The sequence below is a fragment of the Balaenoptera acutorostrata genome, chromosome 2 (genome assembly GCF_949987535.1).
Source record: "Balaenoptera acutorostrata chromosome 2, mBalAcu1.1, whole genome shotgun sequence".
NCBI classification, from domain to species: Eukaryota; Metazoa; Chordata; class Mammalia; order Artiodactyla; family Balaenopteridae; genus Balaenoptera; species Balaenoptera acutorostrata.
In genome coordinates, this window is record NC_080065.1 from 95,770,100 (window position 1) to 95,793,749 (window position 23,650).

The 23,650-nt window shown below is 38.7% G+C and overlaps 1 protein-coding gene across 12 annotated transcripts in view; it reads right to left on the bottom strand.

Moving 5' to 3' along the window:
* Positions 1–23,650, bottom strand: part of APC (APC regulator of WNT signaling pathway) — a 144,226-nt gene that overhangs the window by 30,581 nt on the left and 89,995 nt on the right. For all 12 annotated transcript variants that reach the window (XM_057539018.1, XM_057539007.1, XM_057538998.1 and 9 more), the window contains one exon: positions 15,840–15,944. In XM_057539018.1, the coding sequence (XP_057395001.1) occupies positions 15,840–15,944 (105 nt within the window). The remainder of the gene's footprint in view (positions 1–15,839; positions 15,945–23,650) is intronic.

Genomic DNA, 23,650 nt, shown 5'->3' on the forward strand with positions numbered 1-23,650 from the left:
ACTATTATTTCTCCACCTTCCGGTAATAGCCCCAAATCTCCTTGTGTTATAATCACTTTTCCCTTTCCCCAGTGCTATCACCTACTAACCACTCAATCACTGTCTTCAATCATTAAACAACTTTGGCACAAGGGTCACTGACCTTCTACTTCAATTACTGCCACCATTCTGGGTAACTTATGCCCCATTCAAAACCGTGGTCTCTCAGTTCTCTGGTATCTTCAGTGACGTTTTTCTCCTCTACTCCATTTTAGTCACTGACATCTATGGCTGTATCCTAGACCATTTCCATCACCCTAAAATGTACCATCTCTGAATAATGCATTTAGTTATCCTGTGGTAACTCTGAAAACCTATTCTTCTGGCAATCTCCTTTAACCTTCCCCAAGAAAGTGTCTTTAAAATGACTGGAATGTCCAGCGCATGAATGTCGCTACATACTCCACCTTGAATTTTTTCGTGGTCCATCACTTCCGTAATTCTTTTGTCAGTTTTCAATATCTTTGCCCCATGGCTATTCCATCCCACCTGCCTGGAAACATTGCAATTGTAGATGAATCCAACTGTCTGTTTTCTCTACACCCTAATATGGACTGCTGAGCAGTATTTGAGAAATTTGAGCATGTGAGAATATCACACAATTCTCCAGGGTGCTGCCCATGTAACATTTATGGTCACCAATACACCTGGGCCCTTAGTCCTCCATCTGTAATCCTTGTGTTTCCCTAGTCAGCTCTCCCTTCTTTGCTCACAGTGGCTATTTTGGATATGTCTCCTTTACCACAAATAATTTTACCTTCTAATTTGCAGAGAAATAGAAGCCATCAGACAAAACTCCCTCAAACTTGCTGCTACCAAACTGACAAAATTACCTGCCTCCACACCCATCTCCATCTCCTCCTGCTATTGCTTCAGAGGCACCCCTTCTGCTATCTAAGGCCCGTCCCTTCATGTGTGCTCTAGATCCTTTCCCTCCCCATTTCTCTTTGCTCTTTTGGACCTTCAATCTTTTTCTCTACTGGCTCCTTCCCATTACCATTCAAATATGCTTATCTCTTCTATTTTATAAAAAGAAAAATAATCTCTCAATTTTCTCTCAAATCTCTACTCTGTGTCAGTTAATGGCCTTTTCTCTCTTGGGCAGTTCACACTCAGACTTTCTGAGTTAGCTAAAATTGCTCTCTTCTACTTTTTAACCTTCCAATTTAAACCTCAACTCACTCCAAAATCACATGGTAGAGAAGAAAGCCAATGAAATGGCTCTTGCCAAGATCAGCACTGAAGTTCTTTTTCTGGTGAAACCTAAAGGAAAATTTTCAAGTCCTTACAGTCAATGGTGGATATTGTTAACTATTTCCTCTTTTGGAACAACAATGTTATTCCCTTGCTTTGGATTTTTTAGCCCAGGTCTTCATCTTCTCTTTCTATAATCACAGGGGATATAAAAATCTCCCATACCTTTAATTATCACATTTTTCACCCTTTCCTTTGATTCCAAACCCACTATCTAACAGCCTACTTGACATTTCTGCTTCATTGTCTCAGACTTAACATCTTGAAACTTAACATTTTTGAAACTAGATTATTTTCCCTCACAAACTTGTTCCTCATCTAGTGTTAGCACTGAAATGTATCACCATCCTTGTAGCTGCCTATGACAAAAACCTGGAAGTCATTCTTGACTTCTCCTTCCTCCTCAGCCCTCGCATCCAACACTAACCCTTATGGATTATAGTTTCTAAATCCTCTCAGATACTCAGATATCTGCTGACTAAATGACTCTCTCACATCTATCATTTCTTCCCTAACCCCCAAGGCCACCATCATCTTTCACCTAGATTACTGTACCTAATTTACCCAATCATTCTTAAGGTGTCAGAATAAATTAATTTGTAACTTCCTCTAGGATGAAAATCACCCCAACACTAGGTTAAGTGCTGTAGCACTACGTACTTGCCCTTTCATACTACTTAACGCACTTTGTGGAAAATGCTCATCTGTCTTACTTCTAGATGATAAGTTTCTTGAGGACAAGGTAGCATCTACCTAGCCCACCACCACACCCGAGGGTTGAGAACAGTCTTGGCATAATGCAGATCCTCAGTAAACAGATCCTGAACAGTGATGAGTTTTATATTATCTATTTTATAGATAATATAAAGGGGTGGTAAAAGGGGTGGGGGAGAAAGTTAACAGCAGAGGTAAAAGGGGTGGGGGAGAAAGTTAACAGCAGAGTGAAAAATGGGCTAAGGGAAAAAAAAAAAAAAAAGGGCTAAGGAGCAGAGAGGTGGGGATAAGATGAACTGTCTGGAGGCGGCCCCTCCAAGTAAATACAATTCCTTTTCACTACATATTAGAATCAAGCATCTATCTTCTGATTCCCCTTTATTCACCCTTAAATATCCATTGCCATTACAGGCACTCAAATGTTTGCTGAGGGACCCTGGAAGGACTATGCCTGGCAGTTAAATCAGCATAGCTGGGATACAGTCAATTTCAATTACACTTGCTGGGTTGGAACCCCTCTTCTATCCTCTGCTTGCTCACTTTACAAAGTGACTCGAAAGGGTTCACCATAAAGGTAGCAACAGTCTCTAACTCACTATGAAACTTGACATGAGGGGGAAGAAGCAACCACTCCCCTCACCTTGCCTTTTTTTCATACAAACTGTATCTGGAAGTAGTCAAACAGTAGATAAGGAGAAGTTTCTCTTTATAGAAATACTATAGCTAATTTTGTAACCCCTAATGAATTAATGGAGCTAGGCATTAAGTACCAATGGCTGTTAATACCACAAAAAGAGAGAAAACCAGACATTTTGTGCTTCCTAATGGAAGACCACAATGCCATCTATGAAAAAGTCTTGTCCCAAAAAGGAGGGGGGGGCCTTGAAACCAAATCTGATCACATCTCTAGATCTAAATACCAATTTATAGGAAATACAGAAGATAGAGGATCATGTCAAACTTCACCGTGGAGATGTTATCAGCAAAATCCAGACTATGGAAAACACTAGAAAACAAATAACTTTGGTTAGTCAACAAACATAGAGCAAAAAACTGAGAGACAAAGAGGAAACCTATAGATTAAAAGAGGCTTCAAAGACATATTAACCAATCTCTGTGCACGAACCTTATCTGACCAGAGTCAAATAAACTGAAAAATTATGACATTTATGAAACAATTGCAAATTTGAATACTGACTAGATATCTGATGCTGCTAAGGAATTACTGTTAGTTTCTTTGGCAGTGTAATAATGGCACTGTAGTTATGCACTTTAAAAAACTGTTCTTTGTCATTTTTTCCCAGGATTGCTTTAGCAATTTTGGGTCTTTTGTGGTTCTATATAAATTTTAGTATTATTTGTTCTAGTTCTGTGAAAAATGTCATGGGCATTTTGATAGGAATTGCATTAAATCTTGTAGATTGCTTTGGGACTTCGGACAATACTACAAAGCTACAGTAATCAAAACAGTATGGTGTTTGCACAAAAACAGACATATAGACCAACGGAACAAAATAAAGAGCCCAGAAATAAACCCACACACCTAAGGTCAATTAATCTTTGACAAAGGAGGCAAGAATACACAATGGAGAAAAGACAGTCTCTTCAGCAAGTAGTGTTCAGAAAGCTGGACAGCTACATGTAAATCAATGAAGTTAGAACACTCCATCACACCATAAACTCAAATTGGTTTAAAGACCTAAATATAAGACATGACACCATAAAACTCCTAGAAGAAGACATAGGCAGAGAGAGAAGAAGGAAGATGGCGGAAGAGTAAGACGCGGAGATCACATTCCTTCCCACAGATACAGTAGAAATACATCTACACGTGGAACTGCTCCTACAGAACACCCACTGAACGCTGGCAGAAAACGTCCGACCTCCAAAAAGGCAAGAAACTCCCCCCGTACTTGGGTAGGGCAAAAGAAAAAAGAAATAACAGAGACAAAAGAATAGGGACGGCACCTGCACCAGTGGGAGGGAGCCGTGAAGGAGGAAAGGTTTCCACGCACTAGGAGCCCCTTCGCGGGCGGAGACTGCGGGGGGTGGAGGGGGGAAGCTTCAGAGCCACGGAGGAGAGCACAGCCACAGGGGTGCGGAGGGCAAAGCGGAGAGGTTCCCGCACAGAGGCTCGGCGCCGACCAGCACTCACCAGCCCGAGAGGCTTGTCTGCTCACCCGCCGGGGCGGGCGGGGCTGGGAGCTGAGGCTCGGGCTGCGGTCGGATCGCAGGGAGAGGACTGGGGCTGGCGGCGTGAACACAGCCTGAAGGGGTTGGCGCACCACAGCTAGCCCGGAGGGAGTCCGGGAAAAAGTCTGCAGCTGCCGAAGAGGCAAGAGACTTTTTCTTGCCTCTTTGTTTCGCGGCGGGCAAGGAGAGGGGATTCAGAGCGCCGCCTAAACGAACTCCAGAGAAGGGCGCGAGCCGCGGCTATCAGCGCGGATCCCACAGCAACAGGGGCGCAGAGGGAAAATCGGAGAGACTCCCGCACAGAGGCTCGGCGCCGAGCGGAGCTCACCAGCCCGAGAGGCTTGTCTGCTCCCCCGCCGGGGCCGGCAGGGCTGGGAGCTGAGGCTCGGGCTGCGGTCGGATCGCAGGGAGAGGACTGGGGCTGGCGGCGTGAACACAGCCTGAAGGGGTTGGCGCACCACAGCTAGCCGGGAGGGAGTCCGGGAAAAGGTCTGCAGCTGCCGAAGAGGCAAGAGACTTTTTCTTGCCTCTTTGTTTCGCTGCGCGCAAGGAGAGGGGATTCAGAGCGCCGCCTAAACGATCTCCAGAGAAGGGCGCAAGACACGGCGATCAGCGCGGACCCCAGAGACGGGCGTGAGACGCTGGGGCTGCTGCCGCCGCCTCCAAAAAGCCTGTGTGTGAGCACAGGTCACTCTCCACACCTCCCCTCCCGGGAGCCTGTGCAGCCCGCCACTGCCAGGGTCCCGGGATCCGGGGACAACATCCCCGGGAGAACGCACTGCGCGCCTCGAGCTGGTGCAACGTCACGCCGCCGCAGGCTCGCCCCGCCTCCTCTGTACCCCTCCCTCCCCGCGGCCTGGGTGAGCCAGAGCCCCCGAAGCAGCTGCTCCTTTAACCCCGTCCTGTCTGGGCGGGGAACAGACGCCCTCAGGCGACCTACACGCAGAGGCGGGTCCAAATCCAAAGCTGAACCCCAGGAGCTGTGCGAACAGGGAAGAGAAGGGGAAATCTCTCCCAGCAGCCTCAGAAGCAGCGGATTAAAACTCCACAAACAACTTGATGTACCTGCATCTGTTGAATACCTGAATAGACAACGAATCCTCCCAAATTCAGGAGGTGGACTCTGGGAGCAGGAGATACTAATTTTTCCCCTTTTCCTTTTTTTTTGAGTGTATAGGTGTATGCTTCTGGGTGAGATTTTGTCTGTATAGCTTTGCTTCCACCATTAGTCTTAGGGTTAGGTCCGTCCGTGTGTTTTTTTTGTTTTTTAACTTACAAAATTTTTTTTTCCTAATAAATGTTTTCTTAATAATTTTTTCCTTATTTTCTATTTTTAGAAATTAAAAAAATTTTTTAATAAGTTTTTTCGTATTTTTTATTTTAAAAAATTAAAAAAAATTTTTTTTTCTTAATAATTTTTCTCTTATTTTTTACTATAAAAAATTAATAAATCTATTTTTAAAAATTAAAAACAATTTTTTTTCTGAATACATTTATTCTTAATAATTTTTTTCTTATTTTTTATTATAATAGCTTTATTTTATTTTATTTTATCCTCTTTCTTTCTATTTTTTTCTCCCTTTTATTCTGAGCTGTGTGGATGAAAGGCTCTTGGTGCTCCAGCCAGGCATCAGGGCCGTGCCTCTGAGGTGGGAGAGCCAACTTCAGGACACTGGTCCACAAGAGACCTCCCAGCTCCACGTAATACCAAACGGCAAAAATCTCCCAGAGATCTCCATCTCAACATCAAGACCCAGCTTCACTCAACGACCAGCAAGCTACAGTGCTGGACACCCTATGCCAAACAACTAGCTAGACAGGAACACAACCCCATCCATTAGCAGAGAGGCTGCCTAAAATCAAAATAAGGCCACAGGCACCCCAAAATACACCACCAGACGTGGAAGTGCCCACCAGAAAGACAAGATCTAGCCTCATCCACCAGAACTCAGGCACTAGTTCCCTCCACCAGGAAGCCTACACAACCCACTGAACCAACCTTAGCCACTGGGGACAGATACCAAAAACAACGGGAACTACGAACCTGCAGCCTGTGAAAAGGAGACCCCAAACACAGTAAGATAGGCAAAATGAGACGACAGAAAAACACACAGCAGATGAAGGAGCAGGCTCAAAACACACTGGACTTAACAAATGAAGAGGAAATAGGTAGTCTACCTGAAAAAGAATTCAGAATAATGATAGTAAGGATGATCCAAAATCTTGGAAATAGAATAGACAAAATGCAAGAAACATTTAACAAGGATGTAGAAGAACTAAAGAGGAACCAAGCAATGATGAAAAACACAATAAATGAAATTAAAAATACTCTAGATGGGATCAATAGTAGAATAACTGAGGCAGAAGAAAGGATAAGTGACCTGGAAGATAAAATGGTGGAAATAACTACTACAGAGCAGGATAAAGAAAAAAGAATGAAAAGAACTGAGGACAGTCTCAGGGACCTCTGGGACAACATTAAACGTGCCAACATTCGAATTATAGGGGTACCAGAAGAAGAAGAGAAAAAGAAAGGGACTGAGAAAATTTTTGAAGAGATTATAGTTGAAAACTTCCCTAATATGGGAAAGGAAATAGTTAATCAAGTCCTGGAAGCACAGAGAGTCCCATACAGGATAAACCCAACGAGGAACACGCCAAGACACATATTAATCAAACTGTCAAAAATTAAATATAAGGAAAACATATTAAAGGCAGCAAGGGAAAAAAAACAAATAACACACAAGGGAATCCCCATAAGGTTAACATCTGATCTCTCAGCAGAAACTCTGCAAGCCAGAAGGGAGTGGCAGGATATACTTAAAGTCATGAAGGAGAAAAACCTACAACCAAGATTACTCTACCCAGCAAGGATCTCATTCAGATTCGATGGAGAAATTAAAACCTTTACAGACAAGCAAAAGCTGAGAGAGTTCAGCACCACCAAACCAGCTTTACAACAAATGCTAAAGGAAATTCTCTAGGCAAGAAACACAAGAGAAGGAAAACACCTACAATAACAAACCCAATACATTTAAGAAAATGGGAATAGGAACATACATATCGATAATTACCTTGAATGTAAATGGATTAAATGCTCCCACCAAAAGACACAGGCTGGCTGAATGGATACAAAAACAAGACCCATACATATGCTGTCTACAAGAGACCCACTTCAGACCTAGGGACACATACAGACTGAAAGTGAGGGGATGGAAAAAGATATTCCATGCAAATGGAAATCAAAAGAAAGCTGGAGTAGCAATTCTCATATCAGACAAAATAGACTTTAAAATAAAGACTATTACAAGAGACAAAGAAGGACACTATATAATGATCAAGGGATCAATCCAAGAGGAAGGTATAACAATTGTAAATATTTATGCACCCAACATAGGAGCACCTCAATACATAAGGCAAATACTAACAGCCATGAAAGGGGAAATTGACAGCAACACAATCATAGTAGGGGACTTTAACACCCCACTTTCACCAATGGACAGATCATCCAAAATGAAAATAAATAAGGAAACACAAGCTTTAAATGATACATTAAACAAGATGGACTTAATTGATATTTATAGGACATTCCACCCCAAAACAACAGAATACACATTTTTCTCAAGTGCTCATGGAACATTCTCCAGGATAGATCATATCTTGGGTCACAAATCAAGCCTTGGTAAATTTAAGAAAATTGAAATCGTATCAAGTATCTTTTCCGACCACAACGCTATGAGACTAGATATCAATTACAGGAAAAGATCTGTAAAAAATACAAACACATGGAGGCTACACAATACATTACTTAATAACGAAGTGATTACTGAAGAAATCAAAGGGGAAATCAAAAAATACCTAGAAACAAATGACAATGGAGACACGACGACCCAAAACCTATGGGACACAGCAAAAGCAGTGCTAAGAGGGAAGTTTATAGCAATACAAGCCTACCTCAAGAAACAGGAAACATCTCGAATAAACAACCTAACCTTGCACCTAAAGCAATTAGAGAAAGAAGAACAAAAAAACCCCAAAGCCAGCAGAAGGAAAGAAATTATAAAGATCAGGTCAGAAATAAATGAAAAAGAAATGAAGGAAACAATAGCAAAAATCAATGAAACTAAAAGCTGGTTCTTTGAGAAGATAAACAAAATTGATAAACCATTAGCCAGACTCATCAAGAGAAAAAGGGAGAAGACTCAGATCAATAGAATTAGAAATGAAAAAGGGGAAGTAACCACTGACACTGCAGAAATACAAAAGATCATGAGAGATTACTACAAGCAACTATATGCCAATAAAATGGACAACCTGGAAGAAATGGACAGATTCTTAGAAATGCACAAACTGCCGAGACTGAACCAGGAAGAAATAGAAAATATGAACAGACCAATCACAAGCACTGAAATTGAAACTGTGATTAAAAACCTTCCAACAAACAAAAGCCCAGGACCAGATGGCTTCACAGGCGAATTCTATCAAACATTTAGAGAAGAGCTAACACCTATCCTTCTCAAACTCTTCCAAAATATTGCAGAGGGAGGAACACTCCCAAACTCATTCTACGAGGCCACCATCACCCTGATACCAAAACCAGACAAAGATGTCACAAAGAAAGAAAACTACAGGCCAATATCACTGATGAACATAGATGCAAAAATCCTCAACAAAATACTAGCAAACAGAATCCAACAGCACATTAAAAGGATCATACACCATGATCAAGTGGGGTTTATCCCAGGAATGCAAGGATTCTTCAATATACGCAAATCAATCAATGTGATACACCATATTAACAAATTGAAGGAGAAAAACCATATGATCATCTCAATAGATGCAGAGAAAGCTTTCGACAAAATTCAACACCCATTTATGATAAAAGCCCTGCAGAAAGTAGGCATAGAGGGAACTTTCCTCAACATAATAAAGGCCATATATGACAAACCCACAGCCAACATTGTCCTCAATGGTGAAAAACTGAAACCATTTCCACTAAGATCAGGAACAAGACAAGGTTGCCCACTCTCACCACTATTATTCAACATAGTTTTGGAAGTGTTAGCCACAGCAATCAGAGAAGACAAAGAAATAAAAGGAATCCAAATTGGAAAAGAAGAAGTAAAGCTGTCACTATTTGCAGATGACATGATACTATACATAGAGAATCCTAAAGATGCTACCAGAAAACTCCTAGAGCTAATCAATGAATTTGGTAAAGTAGCAGGATACAAAATTAATGCACAGAAATCTCTTGCATTTCTATACACTAATGACGAAAAATCTGAAAGTGAAATTAAGAAAACACTCCCATTTACCATTGCAACAAAAAGAATAAAATATCTAGGAATAAACCTACCTAAGGAGACAAAAGACCTGTATGCAGAAAATTATAAGACACTGATGAAAGAAATTAAAGATGATACAAATAGATGGAGAGATATACCATGTTCCTGGATTGGAAGAATCAACATTGTGAAAATGTCTCTACTACCCAAAGCAATCTACAGATTCAATGCAATCCCTATCAAACTACCACTGGCATTTTTCACAGAACTAGAACAAAAAATTTCACAATTTGTATGGAAACACAAAAGACCCCGAATAGCCAAAGCAATCTTGAGAACGAAAAATGGAGCTGGGGGAATCAGGCTCCCTGACTTCAGACTATATTACAAAGCTTCAGTAATCAAGACAGTTTGGTATTGGCACAAAAACAGAAATATAGATCAATGGAACAGGATAGAAAGCCCAGAGATAAACCCACACACATATGGTCAACTTATCTTTGATAAAGGAGGCAAGCATATACAGTGGAGAAAAGACAGCCTCTTCAATAAGTGGTGCTGGGAAAATTGGACAGGAACATGTAAAAGTATGAAATTAGAACACTCCCTGACACCATGCACAAAAATAAACTCAAAATGGATTAAAGACCTAAGTGTAAGGGCAGACACTATCAAACTCTTAGAGGAAAACATAGGCAGAACACTCTATGACATACATCACAGCAAGATTCTTTTTGACCCAGCTCCCAGAGAAATGGAAATAAGAACACAAATAAACAAATGGGACCTAATGAAACTGAAAAGCTTTTGCACAGCAAAGGAAACCATAAACAAGACCAAAAGACAACCCTCAGAATGGGAGAAAATATTTGCAAATGAAGCAACTGACAAAGGATTGATCTCCAAGATTTACAAGCAGCTCATGCAGCTCAATAACAAAAAAACGAACAACCCAATCCAAAAATGGGCAGAAGATCTAAATAGACATTTCTCCAAAGAAGATATACAGATGGCCTACAGACACATGAAAGAATGCTCAACATCATTAATCATTAGAGAAATGCAAATCAAAACTACAATGAGATATCATCTCACACCGGTCAGAATGGCCATCATCAAAAAATCTAGAAACAATAAATGCTGGAGAGGGTGTGGAGGAAAGGGAACACTCTTGCACTGTTGGTGGGAATGTAAATTGATACAGCCACTATGGAGAACAGTATGGAGGTTCCTTAAAAAACTACAAATAGAACTACCATACGACCCAGCAATCCCACTACTGGGCATATACCCTGAGAAAACCATAGGTCAAAAAGAGTCATGTACCAAAATGTTCATTGCAGCTCTATTTACAATAGCCAGGACATGGAAGCAACCTAAATGTCCATCGACAGATGAATGGATAAAGAAGATGTGGCACATATATACAATGGAATATTACTCAGCCATAAAAAGAAATGAAATGGAGGTATTTGTAATGAGGTGGATGGAGTTAGAGTCTGTCATACAGAGTGAAGTAAGTCAGAAAGAGAAAAACAAATACAGTATGCTAACACATATATATGGAATCTAAGGGAAAAAAAAAGAAAAAAAAAAAAAAAAGGCCATGAAGAACCTAGTGGCAAGATGGGAATAAAGACACAGACCTACTAGAGAATGGACTTGAGGATATGGGGAGGGGGTGGGGTGAGATGTGACAGGGTAAGAGAGTGTCATGGACATATATACACTACCAAATGTAAAATAGATAGCTAGTGGGAAGCAGCCGCATAGCACAGGGAGATCAGCTCGGTGCTTTGTGACCACCTAGAGGGGTGGGATGGGGAGGGTGGGAGGGAGGGAGATGCAAGAGGGAAGAGAAATGGGAACATATTGTATATGTATAACTGATTCACTTTGTTATAAAGCAGATGCTAACACACTATTGTAAGGCGATTATACTTCAATAAAGATGTTTGAAAAAAAAAAAAAAAAAAAAAAAAAAAAAAAAAAAAAGAAGACATAGGCAAACATTCTCAGACATAAATTATAGCAATATTTTCTTAGATCAGTCTCCCAAGGCAAAAGAAATAAAAGCAAAAATAATCAAATGGGACCTAATCAAACTTAAAAGCTTTCACACAGCAAAGGAAAACCAAAAAACAAAAAAACCATCAACAAAACAAAGACAACCTACGGACTGGGAGAAAATATATGCACAAATGATGCAACTGACAAAGGGTTAATATCCAAGATGTACAAACAGCTCATACAACTTAATATCAAAAAAACAGACAACCCAATCAAAAGATGGACAGAAGACCTAAACAGACATTCCTCCAAAGAAGACATACAGATGACCAACAAGCACATGAAAAGATGCTCAACATCGCTAATTATTAGAGAAATGCAAATCAAAACCACAATGAGGTATCACCTCACACCGGTCAGAATGGCCATCATTAAAAAGTCTGGAAAGAATGTGGAGAAAAGGGAGCCCTCCTACACTGTTAGTGGAAATGTTAATTGGTACGGCCACTGTGAAAAACAGTATGGAGGTTCCTTAAAAAGCTAACAATAGAACTACCATATGATCCAGCAATCTCACTCCTGGGCATAAATCCAGAAAAGAGGAAAACTCTAATTCAAAAAGATACACGCACCCCAATGTTCACAGCAGCACTATTTACAACAGCCAAGACACGGAAACAACCCAAGTGCCCATCAACAGATGATCAGTTTAAGAAGATACAATGGAATTTTATTCAGCCACAAAAAAGAATGAAATACTGCCACCTGCAGCAACATGGATGGACTTAGAGAATATCATACTAAGTGAGGCAAGTCAGACAGAGAAAGACAAATATTATATGATATCACTTATATGGGGGAATCTAAAAAATAATACAAATGAATCTATATACAAAACAGAAACAGACTCATAGACGCAGAAAACAAACTTATGGTTATCACAGGGGAAGGAGAAAAGGACAGATTAATGGTATGGGATTAACAGATACAAATAATCTGAATAAAAAATTACTGAATCACTTTGCTGTACAGTTGAAACTAACATAATAATGCAAATCAGCTATACTTCAATTTTAAAAAAAGTAATCTTAGACACAGAAAACAAACTTATGGTTACCAAAGGGGAAAGGGAAGGAGGGATAAAACAGGAGTATGGGATTAACAGATATACACCTCCATATATATAAATTAGATAAACAACAAGAATTTACTGTATAGCACAGGGAACTATATTCAATATCTTGTAATAACCTATAAGGGAAAAGAATTGGAAAAAAATATATGTATAACTGAATCACTTTGCTGTACACCTGGAAGTAACAATATTGTAAATCAACCATACTTCAATTAAAAAAAAGTATTCTTTTTTTTAAAAAATGTATTTGGTTGTGCCGGGTCTTCATTGCAGCACATGGGCTCCTTAGTTGTGGCATGCATGTGGGATCTAGCTCCCTGACCAGGGATTGAACCCAAGCCCCTCGCACTGGGAGCATGGAGTCTTAACCACTGCACCACCAGGGAAGTCCCCCCAAAATGTGTTCGTATCTTTTGGAAATGCACAGTGAAGTATTTACGCAAGAAATGATGGCTGGGATCTTTTCCAAAAATAAAATGGGAGGGCAAGTAGATAGGGTACATGTAGATTACATGTAGATAATAGGTACATGTAGATAGGGTACATGTACATTATTCTCTCTGCCTCTGTATATATTTGAAATTTTCCATAATAAAAGGTTTAAAAACACATTACTAGCAGCAGAAAAGGTCCTCCTACCATTTTCTCTCTTTCCCACTCGTTGTTGAAGTTCATTACTACTTACTGGTTATATCACTAGAGATCTGGTTCTAAACATTAAACAGAAAAGCTGAGGATCAATTCATAAATGAATTACACACATAGTTATATACTAAGCAAGCAGGGATCTGATCTGTATAATTTACTTTTAGCTTTCTCTTTTCATTTAACTTCCAGGGGAGATTAATCACAGGTCAAGAAACCTTATTTCTAGAAGGGATGTTAGTCATTCCTTCCAACCTACATATATTTATTGTTGTTATCTACTATTTATCAGGGATTGTGGGGATATAAAAATGGATAAAACTGGAAAGGATCTTTGTCCTTCTGGAGCTTACAATCTACTGGGGAAAACAGAAATAATCACAGAAATAAACATAAAACTGCAAATGTGGTCTGCAAAGGAGAAGAACAAGCTAGGACAGCCTTTAATAATGGGATGCGGAGAGTTCAAGCCTCTTGAGAAAGTCATGCTGAAGCTCAGACACACACAAACGGATGTTAACTGAGTGGAGTGGGACGAGAAGAGCACTACATGGAACAGGAGCAGACGGTGTGCGGGCTGCAGAGGAGAAAGCCCAGGAAAGGTCAGCGCGGCAGAAGTGCTGAGAGCAAAGTGTGACATAAAGCTAACATGTTGCGAAGGAGCCAGATTATATAGGTCACAATAAAGGGTTATCTTATTCTAAGAACCAAGGGACGCCAACAAAGGATTTTACAAAGAGGGTGATTTACTCATGTAAAGATCATTCCGGCAGAGTGGATGTGGGCAGGAAACCAGGTGAGGTAGAATGAATTTCCACAAAGTGGTAGAGATAAGGGCACCAGGATAGCAGCTTTGGTAGATCATGCTACTGTGATCCTGAGAGAGTCAAAAAGATTATTTTCATTTTTAATTAGTGTCAATGTTTTTTGTTTCTGGAGCAAATAATAAAACAAAGCAAATGAACAAACCCCAAGCGGTTGTCACATGGGTAGATCCTATTAAGACAGGTTAAAGGAATCTTGGCATAACTGAATCACAGTCCCACAGATATATATCACTCATCTACATTAGGATCTGGGAGTAGCTGTAGCATCATTAATGTGATCTTGTAACTTTGCTATGATTTTATGGCATACTGAAGTTTTACATTTTTATATGAAACCTACTGTTCCTTTCTCTTATGGTTTCCTACCCACTGCATGATTATAAAAATTCTACCCTCATTTTCTTATCTTTTGGTATTTTTAATAGTTTTCATTTTTGACATCAAATCTAATCTACTTAGAATTAATTTTGATGTAAGAAGTGTAATAGGGATCCGATTTTTTTTTAATGAATATCCAGCTTATTGGATAGGTGAGGCGTTAAAGTATATAATAATTGGAATACAACCCAAAGCACTAATAGTGGGTCTAATCCTAAGCAAACAATTTTTTTTTTCTATCAAAAAGACAGAACTTTTTTTCTTTCTACATATGTGTAGGAACACATAATGTTCCCAAAGAATTCCCTAAACAATACACAAAGAAATAACCCAAATGTGCTATTTAGATATAATTTCCCTAATTTACCATCTATAGAGTTTTCTCCACTACAGTGCTCACCAGTAATATTAAAATGAATTATCTTTTTGTTTTAACTCAGTAAAATAAATTTAAGTACTCAAGTATGAGACATTTTAAGCTTTAAATTTTAATGAACTAATAGAAGCAGGCTCTTTTAAAATAAATAGTATCATTAAAAGTAACCTACAGACACTAAGGGAATATTTTATATCAACAGTAAGAAAATTTCCTTAAAATTAACTTAGTGAAATTGTATTTAAAAAAATGATTCATTTACAACATAAAATATTCATTAAAAAAATGTGGAGAATACAGAACACTCCAAAGAAAAATACTGTCATAGTAGGATGCATTCCAATAAAACTCTAATAGAAGACTGATAGCAACATAACAAGATAATAGTTCTACATTAAAAAAAAACAAAATTGACTTCCGTAATTTTGCTAAAGATGACAATAGTAAACATCATTAGGCTATGTTTCTAGTTGGTATGAGCATTAGAATCATCTTTTTCAGTGATAGGATTTGAATTTCTAGATTTATGTAACCTTGAAGTACAACATAAAACAAGAACTATAAGTTCTTATGACCATTTTTGAAAAACATAAAAATGTCTTTGCAAAGAATGCCACAGAGAAAGAGCAAACCTATTCAAATGCAAGCAATAATAACTAGGTCAAATCACATATGACCAAAATGCAGCTCAGTATTTATTTTTCAAAAAAATTCTTCTCACGCTAATCATTTTAGGCTAAAACAGAGACACACAATTTAGAGCTATAAGATATACTTAGACATTTTGAAAGCATTATTGTTAGATATAATAAAGAAAAATGACATAGCATTTTGGTACTGAATTCTTCTGGAGATATCCATTCAAGACTAAGAAAGTAGATAAGATTTACAGATCTTTCTGAGAATCATCTCACTCTGTATTCCTTTTTAAATATTTAAATAGTTAATTGGAAAAAAAATTAATAAAATAATTTATTTACCTGACCACTACCCGAAGTTGCCATGTTGATTTCTGCCACTCCTTGACTTTCATTCTGTCGCTCAGCTTCATGTGAGCCGGCTTCATGCTTGCTCTGAGATGACCTCTGTTAATATGGAGTTAACATCATTACATACAAAAATGGTGTATGCTTTCTTAGCCCAGAGCTTTCCTTCGTTCTTGCTTTAAAGCTTTGAATGCCTCAATTATACAGGTTTACAAAAGCATGGAACTGCACTTTATACTTCATCAGCTCCAGCAGGGTTGACTGTCGACTATTTCGGTAAAAGGAAAGTGAAGTGTGTCCCTCGAGCATTAGAGCCACACAAGACAAAGGATTTTCTGAGACTCACAGAAACACCATCCTCCACCAGCTGTGCTCACATCACTATCAGGGATATAACCCAACTAGAACAAATAACTGTCTTTTCCGCAAGGTCACATGGCTCTGGCGTTTACTAGAGCTGCAAGTATAACAGTTAAACTATTAACCTAAGCTTAAAAACACCTTCTGTATAACTATGTTTATACACAGAATATATATATACATCTTCTGCTAATAAAAGTCATATGAAACCAACAGATAAGTTCTTAAGTTTCTCATCTGAAAAAAACCAAAATCCTTTTCTAATGTAGCCACCATCTGCTATGTAAAATGAAAACGACAGATTATATCCAGTAAAAGCAGTCATTTCAAGAGAGATTATATCCAGTACAAAGCAGTCACTTTGAAAAAATATCACTGCAGAATCAAAGAAATAAAATAACTTTTCCATTATCTTTTATAGAAACAATCACAAATGTGCCTACCCTAGGAAAATGATAACGCAAAAATAAAAATTACACTTTAAAAAATTTGACATAATAGTGGAAAACTGTATTACAAAATGGCTTCCACTAGAATTTCTTTAAACATAAAGCTTTCCTAGACCATTTAAGATCTGACTTAATAATTTACCAATATTTCCATCAATAAACTAGTATAAGTTATATACAGGCAAAAGAGAGGTAGTCCCAATAATTCAGAAACAGAAGAAAAAATATCACCATGGGAAAGTTACACTACGAAATTCAACAAAATCAACAAAAGTAGAGAATACAAAATCAATCTAGAGACAAAATGAATCAAAAACCACTAAATCCACCAAGATTTGACACTAACATAATTGAAGACGTCAATATAAGAGTACTGAGTATCTGCCACGTTGGTTACTTTCACTAGGTGCTGGGGAATACAGCGCTGGCAAAACCAGACACTGCTCAACGCACTCTTCAAGCTTCAGTCTAGTCAGGGATACTATCAAATAATGAGAGAGATGACAATAGAGTTAAAACTTTGACAAGTACTCTGAAGAAGGGTACAGGGCGCTGTAAGGATATACACCAGAGGGACGCCATACGTTGTGGGGACTTGGGGGGAAGAGCTCCCTTAGGAAGCCTTGTCTGAACTGAGATCTAAATACAAACAGGAGTCCTAGGAAATGGGATGGGGATAGAAGGTGAAGGTTTTAGGTAAACAGAAGACCATGTGCAAAGAACCTGGGCTGGGAGGAAACATGGCTTGCTCTAGAACATCAAAGAACTACAGTGTGAAGAGTAGAACAGAAAGATGGTAAAAACAAAAACAAAAACAAAAAACTTACTGATTTTACTGAATTTAGTGTGATTCTCAGATGGCACTCTTGCCCTCACATAACTAATACCAGTAATACTAATGGGAAAAGGTGCATGTATTTTGATTTTTTTAAGTCAAATTTAAAATGGTCTAAGTAGGTAGGAAAGAGAAGCGACCAGTTTGGAGACTATGTCTTAAAGTAAGTATTAGATAATGGTACTTTACACCTAGGGAAGCAGTGATGGAGATAAAAGCAGTGGAGACAGAGGTAAATCTGAAGGACTGCATGATAGATTGGATATGGCGAGTGGAGGAAGAGGTCTGGTGTCAAGAATTACTCCTCTGTTCTTTAGCTCACACGACTGAGTAATGATGGTACCATTCACAGAGATAGGTAATACTAAAGGAGAATGAGGGTATTTTGGAGGATGTGGGGCTCATAAGGAGGACTTAGGAGGAGAAGATCATTAATTATGCTTTGGATATGTTGGATTTAAAGTGACTTTAAGACAACTAAGTAGAGATGCAGAGTAGGTACACAGATTTAGGAGTCTGGAGCTCAGGGCTAGAAAAATGAATTTGAGAGCCAAAAGCATACAGATGGTGAGTGAAGCCCTAAGCATAAATAAGATGGTCTCAGGGAGGGAGAGAAAATAAAGAGAAAAGTGAAATATGTCTTAAGGAATGTGTATGAACCAAAAAAGATGCCAAGAGTATAATATTTCAAGCAACAGTGTTCAGTAATGTGGAAAATATGAAGATGAAGACTGAAAATGTCAATTAGCAATATGGAAGTCAGCAATGATCCATTTCAGTGAAACTATGAGAGTAGAGACTAGACTGGTGTGTGTGAATGGTGGGGAGGAAATACAGACTTGGAGTCTAGAAACACCTTTGGAGTGAAGATTAGGAAAAGACAATGAGGACGGGAAGGGGACAGATGAAGAACAGTTGCAGGGAGAGGTGGAATTGAGGAAAGTTCATTTTCTATTTTTAAAGATAAGACTTGAGCATGTTTAAATTCCAATGAAAAGATGCTACAGAAGAGAAAGAAGATAAATATGTGAGAGAAACGAGGTAAGAGTACAAAGTTCCTGAGAAGGCAGGAGCTGAAAATCCAAAGCACAGGAAGGAAGGCAGAATGCTTCCTGGTAGGAAGGAGAGAGAGCTCTGACGATAGCTACTGTTTTCTCTGTGAAGGAGGAGATGAAATTATTAGAAGGACGAAGATTAGTAGACATCAGAAATAGTCGTTTCCAGTAGAGAGAGAATGGGGGATCCAGAGAAACACAGTAGGCCTGCAGGACTGCCAGGCCCAACTGATGATGGTGATAATGATGAAAATAATTATCAGTTAAAAAAAAAATCTAACGTTTGTTATACACTAACCACTTGGCATCTATTGATTTATTTAATCCTTACATCAACTCTACGAAGCACGTACTATTATTATCCCCATTTTACAGATGAAGAAACTGAGGAGGCACAGATGATAAGTATCTGGCTTTAGGTCACATACCTGGTAAATGGCAGAGCCAGAGCTGGGATCACAACCCAAGCAGTCTGACTCTAGAGCACAAAGTAATATTTAACACTTACTATCTTTATTTTCTTTACTTATTTACTTCCCTTTATTCTTTCATTGATCCTAGGCGACAGGCCTGTCTGTGTTCTTTGATCACTATCTAAAACTACTGCTAACACTGAGAACAGAGAGATTATTCTTCCTTTGAAAGAATAATCCTATCTAGTTTCCTTATTCCCATAGTTGCTGGACACCTTCCCCAGTTTTCTATCCTAGGACTAAAAAAATTAAAAAAACAAACAAAACAATTTTGTTGAGGTATTTACATATCTCAGAATTGGCCCACTTTAAGTGTACAGTTCAATGATTTTTAATAAACTTACCAAGCATCACAATACTCCAGTTTTAGAACATTTTCATCACTCTAAAAAGATCCCTTGTGCTCTAAAAGAACCCTTTATAGTTAATCCCAATTCCTACCCACAGCCTCAGGTAACTATGAATCTACTTTGTCTTTATGAATTTGTCTTTTCTGTACATTTATTATAAGCAGAATATGTGGACTTATGTGTCTAGCTACTTTTATTTAGTATAATGTTTTTGAGGTTCATCTCTGTTAGAGTATGTGTCATCAATTTGTTCCTTTTTATCGCCAAACAGTATTCCATTGTAAGGGTATACCACATTTTGTTTATTAATTCACCAATTGATACACATTTGCATTTTTCTACTTTTGGGCTATTGTGAATAATACTGCCATGAACATTCAAGTGAAAGTCTCTGTGTGGACATGTTTCCATTTCTCTTAGATAGATACCTAGAAGTGGAATTGCTGTGTCATATAATAATTGTACGTTTAATACTTTAGGTGACTGCCACACTTTTCAAGTGGCCAAACCATTTTAGATTCCCATCAGCAGTGTATGACGGCTTCTATTTATCCATAACTCTGCCAATGCTTACTGTTTTCTTTATGATTACAGCCACCCTAATGAGTGTGAAGTGGTATCTCATTGTGGTTTTAACTTGCATTTCCCTAGTGACTAATGATGTTGAGCATATTTTCATGTGTTTATTAGCCATTCCTATATATTTTTCTGGTGAAATGTGTATTCAAATCTTTTGCTCATTTGTAAGTGGGGTTGTCTCCTTATTAATGGGTTGTAAGAGTACTCTGCATGGGATTTTTTTTTTTAGCATCTTTATTGGAGTATAATTGCTTTACAATGGTGTGTTAGTTTCTGCTTTATAACAAAGTGAATCAGTTATACATATACATATGTTCCCATATCTCTTCCCTCGTGCATCTCCCTCCCTGCCACCCTCCCTATCCCACCCCTCTAGGTGGTCACAAAGCACCGAGCTGATCTCCCTGTGCTATCTGCATGGGATTTTAATAAATATTTCTCACTGGCTATTTTCTAGAGATTTTTAAACCATGCCATAATTTTCCTCACAGTTCGCACCCGTCTGAGCGCCCCCTGCCCCCAAATGTACCTGTTTGCCAGTAAACAACCTGTCTGAAATGATACATAAGAAAGTGGCAGCACTGGTTGCCTCACATATCCTTTTGGAACTTTTGAGATTTGAATCATGTGTAATAATTACATCATCTGAATTATGTTCCACATCTAGACCCTAAACCAGAGTTGTCGGCAGGCAGGGCAAAGACAATGTTATAAGATGCTTCATGGTAGAGAAATTATTTAGCAGACATCTTTTCTATTCTTGTCTACACTGTATGTGACCTAATTTATGAGTATCTGATTCCCAGTTTTCTCTATTTTCAAGCTTCTCTCTCTGATCTACATTAGAAGAATGATAATAGTGGAATAAAGAAACATCAAACAGCAAAATTAGAATTTTCTTTCTTGAATAAGACATAACACCTTCTTTTAGTTTTCATTCACTGAATAAATGTAAACATTTTAGACTATGAATGATATGACCATTATTATAACAAAAAGAAACAAAAATTAGATTAGGTCACAGTGGTAGACAGCCCCAAATCCAATGATCTAAATACAATTTTGTACAAATACAAAAAACACAAACAAGCCCCCAACCTGCAATAACCTAGTAATTGTGCTGGAAAATGAGAATTGCTATTAACAAATGACAATTTTTTAAGGAACTGTCAGAGGCCAGAAAGTTGGTAAAATTTGGAAATATACAGACAGGGAATATGTTACACCAAGCAAATGATGACACAAAGAAGGCCAGTGCAGTAATACTAATAGCAAACAAAATAAAATTCAAGGTGAAGAGCATTAAATGGAATAAGGAGGGCTATTTCATACACATAAAGGAGTCAATCAAATAGAAAAAATGTGAATACTGATTTAGAAATAGAAAAAAACTCTGCTGATGCAGCCAAATAGCAATAATCAGAATATAAGAAAGATGGGGGGAATAAAAACTAACTATAACTAAATAAGATAGAAAGCAGCAAAAACTCAAAGCATAAAATATCAAAAAAGAAAATACAGGGCTTCTCTGGGGGCACAGTGGTTAAGAATCCGCCTGTCAACACAGAGGACAGGGGTTCGAGTCCTGGTCCGGGACGATCCCACATGCCGCGGAACTAAGCCCACGTGCCACAAGTACTGAGCCTGCGCTCTAGAGCTTGCGAGCCACAACTACTGAAGCCCGTGCACCTAGACCCTGTGCTCCACAACAAGAGAAGCCACTGCAATGAGAAGCTGATGCACCACAACAAAGAGTAGCCCCTGCTTGCCGCAAGTAGAGAAAGCCCGCGTGCAGCAACAAAGACAAAATGCAGCCAAAAATGAATAAATAAATAAATAAATAAAAAACAACACAGTGCTGCTCAATAAAAACAAAAGCTGCCTCTTTAAAAACAATTTAAAAAATAGAGTGTAGTTAAGTTCGATCAAGGAAAAAAAAAAAAAGCTGCACAAGCCTCTTAGATAGCCTCATCCACCAGAGGGCAGACGGCAGAAGCAAGAAGAACTACAATTCTGCAGCCTGTTGAACCAAAACCATATCCACAGAAAGATAGACAAGATGAAAAGGCAGAGGGCTATGTACCAGATGAAGGAACAAGATAAAACACCAGAAAAACAACTAAATGAAGTGGAGATAGTCAATCTTCCAGAAAAAGAATTCAGAATACTGATAGTGAAGATGATCCACGACCTTGGAAAAAGAATGGAGGCAAAAATCAAGAAGATGGGGCTTCCCTGGTGGCGCAGTGGTTAAGAATCCGCCTGCCAATGCAAGGGACACGGGTTCGAGCCCTGGCCTGGGAAGATCCCACATGCCGCGGAGCAACTAAGCCCGTGTGCCACAACTACTGAGCCTGAGCTCTAGAGCCTGCAAGCCACAACTACTGAGCCCACGTGCCACAACTACTGAAGGCTGCATGCCTAGAGCCCATGCTTCACAACAAAAGAAGCCACGACAATGAGAAGCCTGCGCACCGCAATGAAGAGTAGCCCCCACTCACCGCAACTAAAAGAAAGCCCGTGTGCAACAACGAAGACCCAACACAGCCAAAAATAAATAAATAAATTAATTAATTAAAAAAAAAAAGAAAAAAAAAAGAGCCCTTCTGTTTAAAAAAAAAAAAAAAAATCAAGAAGATGCCAGAAATGCTTAACAAAGACCTAGAAGAATTAAAGAACAAACAAACAGAGATGAACAATACAATAACTGAAATGAAAAATACACTGGAAGGAATCAATAGCAGAATAACTGAGGAAGAAAAACAGATAAGTGACCTGGAAGACAGAATGGTGGAATTCACTGCTGCAGAACAGAATAAAGAAAAAAGAATGAAAAGAAATGAAGACAGCCTAAGAGACCTCTGGGAAAACATTAAACACAACAACATTCACATTATAGGGGTCCCAGAAGAAGAGAGAGAAAAGGACCTGAAAAAATATTTGAAGAGATTATAGTCGAAAACTTCCCTAACATGGGAAAGGAAATAGCCACCCAAGTTCAGGAAGCGCAGAGAGTCCCATACAGGATAAACCCAAGGAGAAACATGCTGAGACACACAGTAATCAAATTGGCAAAAATTAAAGACAAAGAAAAATTATTGAAAGCAGCAAGAGAAAAATGACAAATAACATACAAGGGAACTCCCATAAGGTTAACAGCTGATTTCGCAGCAGAAACTCTACAAGCCAGAAGGGAGTGGCATGATATACTTAAAGTGATGAAAGGGAAGAACCTAAAACCAAGGTTACTCTACCCAGCAAGGATCTCATTCAGATTTGATGGAGAAATCAAAAGCCTTACAGGCAAGCAAAAGCTAAGAGAATTCAGCACCACCAAACCAGCTCTACAACAAATGCTAAAGGAACTTCTCTAAGTGGGAAACACAAGAGAAGAAAAGGACCTACAAAAACAAACCCAAAACAATTAAGAAAATGGTCATAGGAACATACATATCTATAATTACCTTAAATGTGAATGAATTTAAATGCTCTAACCAAAAGACAGGCTCGCTGAATGGATACAAAAACAAGACCCATATATATGCTGTCTACAAGAGACCCACTTCAGACCTAGGACACATACAGATTGAAAGTGAGGGGATGGAAAAAGATACTCCACGCAAATGGAAATCAAAAGAAAGCTGGAGTAGCAATACTCATATCAGATAAAATAGACTTTAAAATAAAGAATGTTACAAGAGACA